Here is a 12,424-nt window from a genome sequence, read left to right as displayed (position 1 = left end):
TTATATTTTTTTTGCGGGGCCACGGAATGGAGCAACGGATGCGGACAGCACACGGAGTGCTGTCCACATCTTTTGCGGCCCCATTGAAGTGAATGGGCCCGCACCCGAGCCTCAAAAACTGCGGCTCGGATGCGGACCAGAACAACGATCGTGTGCATGAGGCCTAAGGCAGATGTTGGGGATTTTAATGAGCGCCATAACCACTGGGTTTCTGCTGTTTTAGGCCTCTTTCACACGGGCGAGATTTCCGCACGGGTGCAATGCGTGAGGTGAACGCATTGCACCCGCACTGAATCCGGACCCATTCACTTCATTGGGGCTGTGCACATGAGCGGTGATATTCACGCATCACTTGTGCGTTGCGTGAAAATCGCAGCATGCTCTATATTGTGCGTTTTCCACGCAACGCAGGCCCCATAGAAGTGAATGGGGCTGTGTGAAAATCGCAAGCATCCGCAAGCAAGTGCGGATGCGGTGCGATTTTCACGCACGGTTGCTAGGAGACGATCGGGATGGAGACCCGATCATTATTATTTTCCCTTATAACATGGTTATAAGGAAAAATAATAGCATTCTAAATACAGAATGCAAAGTAAAACAATTTAACTCACCTTAATCCACTTGTCGCGCAGCCCGGCTTCTCTTCTGTCTTCATCTTTGCTGTGCACAGGAAAAGGACCTGTGGTGACATCACTGCGCTTATCACATGGTCCGTCACATGATCCATCACCATGGTAAAAGATCATGTGACGGACCATGTGATGACCGGAGTGACGTCACCACAGGTCTTTTTCCTGCACACAGCTAAGATGAAGACAGAAGAGAAGCCGGGCTGCGAGAGCAAGTGGATAAAGGTGAGTTTAATTATTTTTTATTTATTTTTTAACCCCTCCAGCGCTGTTTTACTATGCATTCTGTATTCAGAATGCTATTATTTTCCCTTATAACCATGTTATAAGGGAAAATAATACAGTCTACAGAACACCGATCCCAAGCCCGAACTTCTGTGAAGAAGTTCGGGTTTGGGTACCAAACATGCGCGATTTTTCTCACGCGAGTGCAAAACGCATTACAATGTTTTGCACTCGCGCGGAACAATCGCACATGTTCCCGCAACGCACACGCACCTTTTCCCGCCACGCCCGTGTGAATAAGGCCTTAAAATAAGAGAAAAAAAATCCTCAGATACGGAACAACGGATCCGTGAAAAATGGACCGCAAAACAACAACGGTCGTGTGCATGAGCCCTAACGCTGATCACAGACCTGTTAACTGTCATATTTTTTTATTTGCTAGTTTATTAGAGCTAGGCATGTATACCGGAGTTAGTCTGTCAATGATTGTCAAAAGATCTGTAATTACCTTATAATTACAGCTTTCATTAAAGGGAACCTGTCAGCGACAAAACCCATCCCAAACCGCCAGCATTAGCTTCAAGTAGCCGGCAGTCAGTTTCTAATGATGATTTTCTTACTGCATTCTGATGAGGCAGAAGTATGAAAAACGTTCTTTTATCCTCCGTCCGCGCTATTTTCCAGTCAGACTTGAAGTCAAGGGGGCAGCGGCCTCTTTGCTTCAAGTCAAGGTAACCGCGCCCCCTTCTCCTGTGATTGACAGCCGGCTGTTCGGCAAAGCCAGCCGGCTGTTCGGCATAAGCGCGGTCAGTCACAGCGAAGGGGCCGGGAAGGGGGCACGATTACCTTGACTTGAAGCAAAGAGGCCGCTGCCCCCTTAACTTCAAGCCTGACTGGAAAATAGCGCGGACGGAGGATAAAAGAACGTTTTTCATACTTCTGCCTCATCAGAATGCAGTAAGAAAATCATCATTAGAAACTGACTGCCGGCTACTTGAAGGTACTGCTGGCGGTTTGGGATGGGTTTTGCCCTTTTAATGTCTCCTGTCCCTTTCCACTGCTCTCTTAAAAGACCATTGCTATGGCTTGTCTGTCTCTGGCTAAGAAGACAGAGGGGCGGTCCTTCACACTGCATGCCTGCGTTAGGCTTCAGAGTGAGGAGGCGTGTCTCTCAGTAATCCAATCTGATTGGCTAGCAGGAAGCTGCTGGCTACAGCAAGTGTGTATGTGACCTGAGGGAAGGCAGTTTTGGCCTCAGAGAACAGGCAGAGGAGCCATCTTGAGAAGGTCCTCATAATGTAGGATTCAAAACAGCCATAACTAAGGGGAAAACTCAAGGAAAATAGTGGTAAGTGAAGAAACTAAAGATTGCTTTATGCATAATGCTGCTGCAGCAGTAACATGTGCTAAAATAGATTTTTTTATGAAAATATGACAGTTATCCTTTAACATATCTGATGCCATGGTCAAAATTCACCACAGCATCTGAGTGGTGAAAATGTGCGAGCCGTGTGCTCCTGCGCTGGTAAGAGCTTTCCCTGGCTGACATCGGGGATGCTATAACATTGCAGAGATAGGCCAGAGCCAGCTTGAGACTGGTATATTCCAATAGAGTAAAAATAGTTTTTCAAAATATATTAAAAAAAAGTTCAAATCACCCACTTTCCTCAAAATGAAAACAAAAATAAACAATTAACAAAAAAATCATAGGCATCTCTGTGTCCAAAAACTCCTGTGCTACTAAAATATCAAAATATTTATCCCATACGGGAAACGGTGTAACAGAGTAAAAAAATTAAAAAGTCCTACATACTCCAAAATGGAGCTCCTTAGATACGAATATAAAAAGTTATGGGGGTCAGAATATGGCAAAAGAAAAAATAATTATATATGTAACCAAATTATTTTTTTTCAGTATTAAAACACAATAAAAACGATACAAATGTGGTACTGTTGCAATCGTATTGACCCAGAGAATCCGTTTTACCACATAGGAAATGCCATTAAAACTGATTTTTTTTCCCAATTCCACCCCACTTGAAATTTTTTTCCAGCTTCCCACTACATTGTATGGAATCCTAAATGGTGCCATTAGAAAGTACAACCTGTCCTGCAAAAATGTTGTTTCCACAGACCTCCAGATCCCATCGTGTCCAACTGAGGTATGCAGATTACAGTGCGTACCGTATATAGTCTATGTTCTCTGTACGTTCCCCGAAGTCCAGCTGCATAAACTTAAAGGGGTTCTGCAGTTTGTTTAAACTGATGATCTATCCTCTGGTTAGATCATCATCATCTGATAGGCGGGGGTCCAACACCCGGGACCCCCGCCGATCAGCTGTTTGAGAAGGCAGCGGCACTCCAGCAGTGCCGCGGCCTTCTCACTGTTTACTGCTGGCCCAGTGACGTCACGACTAGTATCAACTGGCCTGGGCGGGGCTAAGCTCCGCCAATCAGACCCCCGCCGATCAGATGCTAGATCATCAGTTAAAACAAACTGCAGAACCCCTTTAATGGTGTGGTCGCCTTTAAAGGAGTCAGGCTCCAGATTTTTTGGGAGGTAACGTTAGAGTAAGGGCTGTTTCACACAAGCGAGTCCATTGTGCGAATCGCGCTCCGTGTGTGAGTGGGATCCTCCGCTGTGGACTTGCAGGAGCGCACGGCATTATCATGATTTATAATGCTATGTGTCTCTGCATTGCCTTTTTTCCACAGAATCATAGTGACATAAAGCTGTCGGTATGATTCTGTAGAAATAAGGTCAAGCAGAGACACATAGCATTATAAATCATGATAATGCCGTGCGCTCCTGCAAGTCCAGAGTAGATGATCCCGCTCACACACGGAGCGTGATTCCTGCAATGGACTCGCTCGTGTGAAACAGCCTTAATACTTGGATGGACTCAGTCCATCAGAGATGCTGCTTGTCAGTTGCTTCTCTCTTTGGCCAAATGAGAAGGTCATGAGCAGAGGACAACCCCTCAGTAACATCCACATGTCCTGGCAGAGAATATGAAAAGGAGCTACTGAGATACATCACTTGGCTATTTCTGGCAGGTCCCATAGAGATGAATTGAGGGACAATGCCAATACCCAACCTGTCGGGGGGGGGGGGGGGCTATGTGGGGTATGAGGCCCAGTTCTCATGATCTAATAGTTATCAACGGTTGTGCCTGAATATGAAATGTATCCCGCCCAACAGATAACGCTGATGAGATAAATTCGAAAAAAATAAATCCAAGGAGAAATGGAAGCTAGAATAATTGACGAAAATAAACTTTAGGCCTCCTGCACATGAACGTGTGCGCCCCGTGGTCGTGCTGCGGCCCGCAATGCACGAACACCGTCCGTGGGTCAGCCGCAGCAGATCGCGTATCCATTCACTTTAATGGGTCCGCGATCCGGCCATTCCGCAAAAAGATAGGACATGTTCTATCTTTTTGCGGAACGGAAGTACGGGACGAAACCCCACGGAAGCACTCTGTAGTACTCCCGTAGGGTTCCGTTCCGCACCAGTCCACATCTTCAGATTTGCGGACCCATTGAAATGAATGGATCCGCCTCCGCGATGCAGAATGACCACGGAAAGGCGCCCGTGTATTGCGGACCCGCAAAACGGCAACGGGAAGCACACGTTCGTGTGCAGGAGGCCTTAGGGTGAAAACTAGTTCATGGTACGGCCCCTTTAAATTGAAATTACCAGAATAACCCTTTAAAGGAGTATTCCAGTTGGTAGAAGCTGTCCTCTATCCACAGGATGGGGGATAACTATTAGATCATGTGTGTCCTACCACTGGGACCCCCACTGATCACGAGAATGGGAGGCCCATACCTCCTATGAAAAGAATGGAACGGCCAACCACTCCATTCATTTCTATGGGAGCTCTGGAGATAGGTGAGCGCTGTGCTTCCATAGAAATGAATGGAGAGCCGTGGGCATGTGCAACCAGCCGCTCTGTTCTCTTCACGGGGGCTCATGATCATTGGGGGTCCCAGCAGTAGGACCCCCAATAATCTAATAGTTATCTCCCACGGGATTACTTGATACAATAGGAATCCCCCTTTGAGTTCCTAGACGGCCAATTTACACAATGGACCGTAAAAGGACTCGGTTGTGCTCCTTGGCAGGAGAGGGGTCCTGATCTTGTATATAACGTCCACCTCCAGAGCAGTGACTTATATACACGCCCCAGTGGTGTACATAGAGAAGGGCCCCATAGCAGTGACCCTTGGGACATTTTTCCACTGCTTCATTTGCTAAAAGTTCTTTCTTTAGAGGGTAGAGTCCTGACCACGTTTTCACCCCCAGTAGAAGAGGGGATGATCCAGACTGGGCCCCCAGTTTCCCTGGTCTGCCGCTATGGTAGTGACGCCCCTGACTCCCCCCTGTAATAATATTAGTCTCATACACTTTGTAGAGTCCACGTTGCCTAGTAACCGCTTGACATCCTGTTTCAGTGACCACTAGTTGGACAGTCGGTATAACTTGATGTTCCCATTCAGTTCCTTACCAGTATTGCAGTCATATTACCAGTGAAACCAGTGTGTATATCACCAGTACTGGTATAATGGTTGGGGTGTAGCCCCCTGATGACTCCATACAGTCACAACACATTATCTCCTGCCATCTGAGCCCCGCACCCCCCGCACTTCCTCTGTCTACAGCCCAGAGGTGACAGATCCCTCCTCACGCCTCGCAGTCTCCATGGTAACGAGGGAATCTCACCAAGCGCGACGACGTCACGCAAAGGCGGTCCCGGCGGCCGACCTGACGTCACCACCCACAGCTGCGACCCGGAAGGAGATCTCCTTGTGTTCCAAGCTTCCGGACGCGGATTGCCAGTGTAGGGCCGATCACACGAACTATGCGGTGAGGAAACCCCGGAGGGTGAGTCAGTGACGTTATAGTGTTAAACACGTAAGACTCTGCAGCGTGACGTGCCTCCGGTGACATCACCGCTGTGCCTTCCCTGTTTGTGGTGGTTCTGCCAGCCAGCCACGCTTACATAACACGCACTTGTGACGTCACTGCATGCTGCTATTATGACTTCATACCTCACATTGGTTGTAGGTTTCTTAGGAGAAGTGACAGCCCTAGTCCAGCCTTGGCAAGCTATTGCTGTGTTCGTGTAGTTCTGGTGTTACTATAGGTCCCAGCACTTATAGCCCAAGCAGTCCTATAGTACACCCGTAGGAGTCTCCATAACAGCTCCCTCTATATTGGCTCCAGTCTTGGCGGCGGCCTCTATATTGGCTCCAGTCTTGGCGGCGGCCTCTATATTGGCTCCAGTCTCGGCGGCGGCCTCTATATTGGCTCCAGTCTCGGCGGCGGCCTCTATATTGGCTCCAGTCTCGGCGGCGGCCTCTATATTGGCTCCAGTCTCGGCGGCGGCCTCTATATTGGCTCCAGTCTCGGCGGCGGCCTCTATATTGGCTCCAGTCGCGGCGGCGGCCTCTATATTGGCTCCAGTCGCGGCGGCGGCCTCTATATTGGCTCCAGTCGCGGCGGCCTCTATATTGGCTCCAGTCGTGGCGGCCTCTATATCAGTCGCAGTACTCTTTATAGTAGCACACACCATTACGTGCTACGGAGGTGACTGGTAGAAACCCGTCTCAGTGACGGACGAGCCCCCTCCGCAGCTGTCCAACTCTGCTCACTGACTTCAGAACATGGGAATGTTCCGTAAAACCACTGACATGCTGGGGTTTGGAGAGACTCGTACATGAAGAGCTTAGACCACAATAGATGGCTTTCTAAACGCAGTGGTTGGACCTGTGCCAGAAGGGTGGGACTCGGGGGTCTCTTCTCATGCGGCAGATTTGTTGCAGGAACTTCTTTTGCTCTGGTCATGTGACGGGTTGTTTCTGCAGCATGTGCATGGATTTCTGCAGGAGCAGCTGTGGAAGTTTCTGGAACAAATCTTCCATCTGTGAATCTATACACTAAGGGTGGCTGCTCACAGCGCAAATTTATATGTAGAAATCCATGTGAAATTTGCACCAAAACGGCACAAACGCACATAAATCTGCACTATTTATTGCATTTTTGGGGCGGATTTGATGCAGATGTTCCGCTGATCTCTTCCTTCGATTTTCAAGGGTAAAATCCGCACAAGAGAAACGCCAAATCAATTGATTGGCTGCAGATTTTAAAATCTGCACAGCATTTCCACACCCAAGAAAAACGCAGCGTGTACGTGAGATTCGTCTAATCTCATACACTTTGCTGGTACTGTATTACAGTACATGCGTTCTGTCCACACAAAAATCTGAAATACGGCTTGTAATCGGCATCATGTGAAGGTACCCTAAAGCCTCCTGCACACCATCGTATCCGTTTTGTGGTCCGCTAGCCACGGATCTGCGAAATATGAATACCTTCCGTGTACAATGCTAATTTTTCTCAGTCCCATTTATAGACATGGCTCTCATCCTCCGCGGCCTCCTGGTCGCACTGCTGGCACAGTCTGCTCTCCCTGGGCATGTACCTTCTGTCGGTGACGCCCGGATACAATGAGCAGGCTGTGGGCGCTCAGTCTGTAGCGGCTCAGGATCTGTCGGTCTTTTGGTTTGGGGAGTTTCTCCAGATTTGGGGCCAGTTTGTTCTCTCTCTATCTCTAGCTCTCTCTCTCTATCTCTAGCTCTCTATCTCTAGCTCTCTATCTCTAGCTCTCTCTCTCTAGCTCTCTCTCTCTCTATCTCTAGCTCTCTATCTCTAGCTCTCTCTCTAGCGCTCTCTCTCTCTAGCGCTCTCTCTCTAGCGCTCTCTCTCTCTAGCGCTCTCGCTCTCTAGCGCTCTCGCTCTCTAGCGCTCTCGCTCTCTAGCGCTCTCGCTCTCTAGCGCTCTCTCTCTCTCTCTCTCTCTCTCTCTCTCGTATATAGATAGATACGAGAGCTATCTATCTCATATAATGTAGACGCCACATCTTAGTATCTGTAATATGGCCACAAGTCCTGGTTGAACCATGGACCTAATGACCTGAACAAACCTCCTCTCTGGACCATGGCACTAATCCATGTCCTGCTGTGTGGCCCACAGTCCGGCCCCAGCATTCCCAAAACAGCGTTTTCTGTAACCAATGTCTTACTTTTTCGATAGCCAGCAGGTAATATCCGCGAGCAACTGGTATTTAAAGGGGTTGCCCAGCTTTTTTACTTTTTAACATTTCAACCCCGGCCTGCTGTACTCGCCTGCTACCCCTTATTGGCCTCCTGGACTTCAGGACGGTTGGGGTCACTTGAGGGGACATGTTCCCCCGCGGCACTTCACTGCTGGGGGACATGTCACCATTGAGGCCAGTCATTGGCCCCGCTTATAGCCCTGTCGGTAGTAGGGTTCGCTGTACGCAGCCGGGGCGTAGAACTGGAGCAGGTGAAAACGATTCATTCATTAGGTCAAACACATTAAGCAGCCTCTCTCTAAAAACCGAGGGGATCCTGGACAACCCCTTTAACCTTTTGCCAGAACCGTTTGGAAACCTAACCGCGTCGGAGACGAGCAGCGTTCCAGCAGCAGAGGCCGTGAACCTGTGCGTGTTATAGACCTGAGGATGTCTAATATACAGTAATAAAGTAGACGCTGTCACATGAGACATAACATATTAGTCATAGACAGTAAGTACACAGGGAAAGCAAATGTCACCTGTCACCATAACATCAGTAAATCCTGGCTCTATAACTAGGTGACAGATTCCCTTTTAATGCCGCAGTAAAACCTTGCTATCCTGGAATATCCCTTTAACCAGCCTAGTTCTCCATTTTCCCCGATCTCTCTCTGAACTTTGCCCATATGTTCTGTTTGTTTAGCAGTGTTTGGTTTCAGGCCTAGTGGCCGAGGTTTTCGGGAGTTTACTGCGGCCCCTTTCAACTGGTGCAACAAGATCGTTTCTTCTACAGGATCCTGTTTGTTTGTTTGTTCTCTTTTTCTGATGGATCAGAAGAACGGAAAGCTAAACGGTGATGTGCCCCTTTCACACGAGCGAGTTTTCTGCGTGGGCGCAATGCGTGACGCGAATGCATTGAATCCGGACCCATTCATTTCAATGGGTCTGTGTGGATGTACATGAGCGTTGGTTTTCACGCATCAGTTCTTCATTGCGTGAAAATCGCAGCATGTTCTATATTCTACGTTTTTCACGCAACGCAGGCCCCATAGAAGTGAATGGGGCTGCGTGAAAATCCCATCCGCACTTGCTTGCGTTTTTCTCGGATAGTTGCTAAGAGATGTTTGTATACCTTCAGTTTTTTATCACGCGCGTGCAAAATGGACCCGCGCGATAAAAACTGAAAGGGGTTGCATACTAAACTGAATGAACTTGCTTGCGAAATCGCGCATTTTTCACTGAACGCATCCGGACCTAATCCCCTTACGCTCGTCTGCAAGGGGCCTAAGTTTGGGTCATCAGTAACAGATGAGCGGGGGTCCAACTGTCTGAAGGGGCCTCAGCGCTCAGACAAGTACTGTGACTTTTTCCTCGGCCTGCGATGTCATGTCCATTGGACACTTGGCTTTTCTGCAGCTTTGTCCTTATTCCAAGTGAAAGGGGATTGAGCCGCTATACGGTGTACGGTGCTGTGCTTAGTATACAGGCTCATGCACACCACCGTAGTTTCGGTCCAAATCCGATCCGCATCTCAACAGGGCCGCCAAAGATGCAGACAGCACACCTGTAAGTCCCTTCTGCAGCCCTGATTTGGGGACAAAGCATAGGACTTTCCTCTCGAAGGGGAGGAAAAAAGGCGGCTTGCTTGCAGCGATTTTCAGACCGCAGAACATTTACGTCCGCGTGCATGAGACCTACCATGAAGCCCCCGTCCAAGCATCACTGTCCTTTTAAACAGCTGATTGGCAGGGTGCACGGGGTCTAACAACCACCAGTCTGAGATTGATGACCTATCTTCAGGGTTGTCCAGACATGGACATGAAATTGGTGGCAGCTCTGTGCGGAGCAGTGGACAGGGTCACAGCAGCAGAATTTGAATCTTGAGATGCAGACATTGCAGGTAGATAAAGTATATTGGAAAGTGAAAGCTGTGTAATAAATAAATAAAAAATGTGACCCCCTAAGTTACTTTTTGCTTGGACAATCCCTTTAAAGGTGCTATCTGGGGTATGACCCAAAATTAATAGATACAAAAATGTCATCATAAATACCTTTAGTAAGGCATGCTCATTTAGTCTGGGTGTGTGTGAGGACCTGGACACCTGCTCGGGAGCATCATAGGGCCACCTCCCTGCTCCTGCTGATTGCACAGATCTTAGCATTCATGTTGTCATCAGCCAGAGTAGATTGTGCACAGACAGCAGCAAATGTATCGCTCAAGAAGAGATTTCGTGCTGATGCTGCCGGCTCCATTCCTGATTAGCGTTTTCTTCTGAACTTGGCTGCAGATTGGTCAGAGACTAGCTGCTCTGATGTCTCCCATACACAGAGAGGAAAGGAGGTCCTGCTCCACTATGTCTGATCTCTCACATAGGCAGCAGCTGAGCAGGCATTATACACCCGTACTGAGCAGTGAGGCTGAGGATCCGGCAGCCACATCTGAGTGTCTTTGTTGCTATTTCCTTCTGCAGCTGCTCCCCCCCCCCCCCCCCCCCCCCACTCCATAAACTTCTATGGGCAATAGCTGTAACCTGATCCCTCATCTCTGCCTACCTTAGTGGCCCACAGCTGTGTTTCTGACCAGAGTGCCTGGCACCTCTGCTGGACTAGAGGTCCTGCTCCTTCACTCAGCAGGTTGGGTGTCCCGCTGTCAGTCAGGGATGTACTGCCGATAATCAGTAGAACTGATTGAGGGATGAATGACTGTTGTAGCACTTATTTCTCCCAATTCATTTTGCATCTGTCTGTAATAGGCCAATGCAAATGAGCGCCATTTTTTATTTTTTTGTGGCCCCTTGAAATAAAAAAATAAAAAAAAGCTTGTGCACCTCTGGCGTAACTGAGGATGGATGTTAGCTGTTATTATGCACTGTATTGCATTTATTCCTAGAGATGTGGCATTGCCCCATGTTACACATGCCACAAGTGAAAAATGTAACTTACTAATATATCCTTTTATTGAAGTTCTGCGCCATTTTTTTTTATTACTGAGGCATCTGTGTTGGTCCCATGTTCATATGTGCCCGCATTGCTGAGAAACATGATGTTTTATTATATGCAAATGAGCCTCTAGGATCAACTGGGGCGTTACCATTACTCCTAGAGGCTCTGCTCTCTCTGCAACTGCCGCGCCCTCTGCACTCTGATAGGGCCAGGTAGTGAAAACGTCATTACACCTGGTCCTGTTGGAGAGTGGAGAGTTTGCAGAGGAAGCAGAGCCTCTAGGAGTAATGGCAACGCCCCCATTGCTCCTATAGGCTCATTTGCATATTTTAAAGCTTTAGTTTTTTCCGGCACATATGAACATGGGACCAACACAGAAGCCTTCTGCTGACAGATGCCCTTTAAAATAAGCACAAAAGGAGTACATTATGTTGGGAAATGACCCCCTCAGCCGCACCTCACCGCTGTGCTCATTTCAGCAGAAAACATTATGGCAGGTTATCTTTAAAGGGGCCTTCCAGCCACAAACACTTATCCTGCTTGACCACCACTTCGTTCGGGACTGAACAGTTCCTCCATTCTAGTGGATGGTGGGAGTCCCTGTAGTCTGACCTCAGCCAATTTACCATTTACCCCGTGGATAGGTGGTAAATATTTTCTGGCCTTTTATATAGTTACTATCGACCTATAATAATTCCAGTGTATACCGCCTGCTTGCTTCAGTGTGACGTGACCACCTTCTGACATTGACCTGCTCTGCTCTTTACAGGGGATGCTTCTCTGATGCCTAACGATGGATGATGAAGAAAATCAGGACCAACTGATCAACAGGAACACCTCCCAGGGGAAAAGCCGGCGCCAAGGGCCATTCCTAGCCAGTGATGATGGTAATGCATGGATTCCAGCACCAAGAGGCAGAGATTTTGTGAGCTGATTGATTACTCATGATAATGTATACAAGAAAATCAGTGCAAAATGAGCCGTGAATTCATTGTCGGGCAGTTAAAGGGGTTTTCTGAGATTTTGATGACTTGTCCTCTGGATAGGTTATCAGTATCTGATCCGTGGGGGTCTGACACCCGGAACCCCTGACGATCAGCTCTTTGAGAAGGCACCCGCTGCCTTGTTGTAGCTCACCAAGCAGAGCGCCGTACATTGTATAGAGGTTGTGCTTGGTATTGCAGCTCAGACCCATTCACTTGAATGGAGCTGAGCTGCGCCTAGGCCACGTGATCGATGAACGTGATGTCACTCGGCCTCGGAAAAGCTGTGAGAAGGCCGCGGCGCTACTGTGAATGCTGCTGCCTTCTCAAACAGCTGATCGGTGGGCATCTCAGGTGTCGGACCCCCACCGATAAGATACTGATAACCTATACTGAGGATAGGTCATCGGTATTACAATCTCAGAAAACCAACGAAAGAGCTGCTATTTTGTGTAGATCGGTAGTCTATTTAGGATATATATATTCCGCAGCGCTTTACAGGCTTGAACATTCCTTGCTGTCCCCGGTGGAGATTACATTC

The 12,424-nt window shown here is 48.2% G+C and overlaps 1 protein-coding gene across 1 annotated transcript in view; it reads left to right on the top strand.

The window, feature by feature from the left end:
• Nucleotides 1–5,622: 5,622 nt before the first annotated feature.
• The window catches only part of PHRF1 (PHD and ring finger domains 1), a 67,787-nt gene continuing 60,985 nt past the window's right edge, over nucleotides 5,623–12,424 (top strand). The window contains 2 exon segments of the mRNA XM_040410749.1: nucleotides 5,623–5,742; nucleotides 11,670–11,787. Of these exon segments, the coding sequence (XP_040266683.1) occupies nucleotides 11,694–11,787 (94 nt within the window). The 5' untranslated portion in view covers nucleotides 5,623–5,742; nucleotides 11,670–11,693.

Source organism: Bufo bufo, chromosome 10 (assembly GCF_905171765.1).
Source record: "Bufo bufo chromosome 10, aBufBuf1.1, whole genome shotgun sequence".
Classification (NCBI taxonomy): domain Eukaryota; kingdom Metazoa; phylum Chordata; class Amphibia; order Anura; family Bufonidae; genus Bufo; species Bufo bufo.
This window is presented reverse-complemented; position numbering and strand designations above follow the sequence as displayed.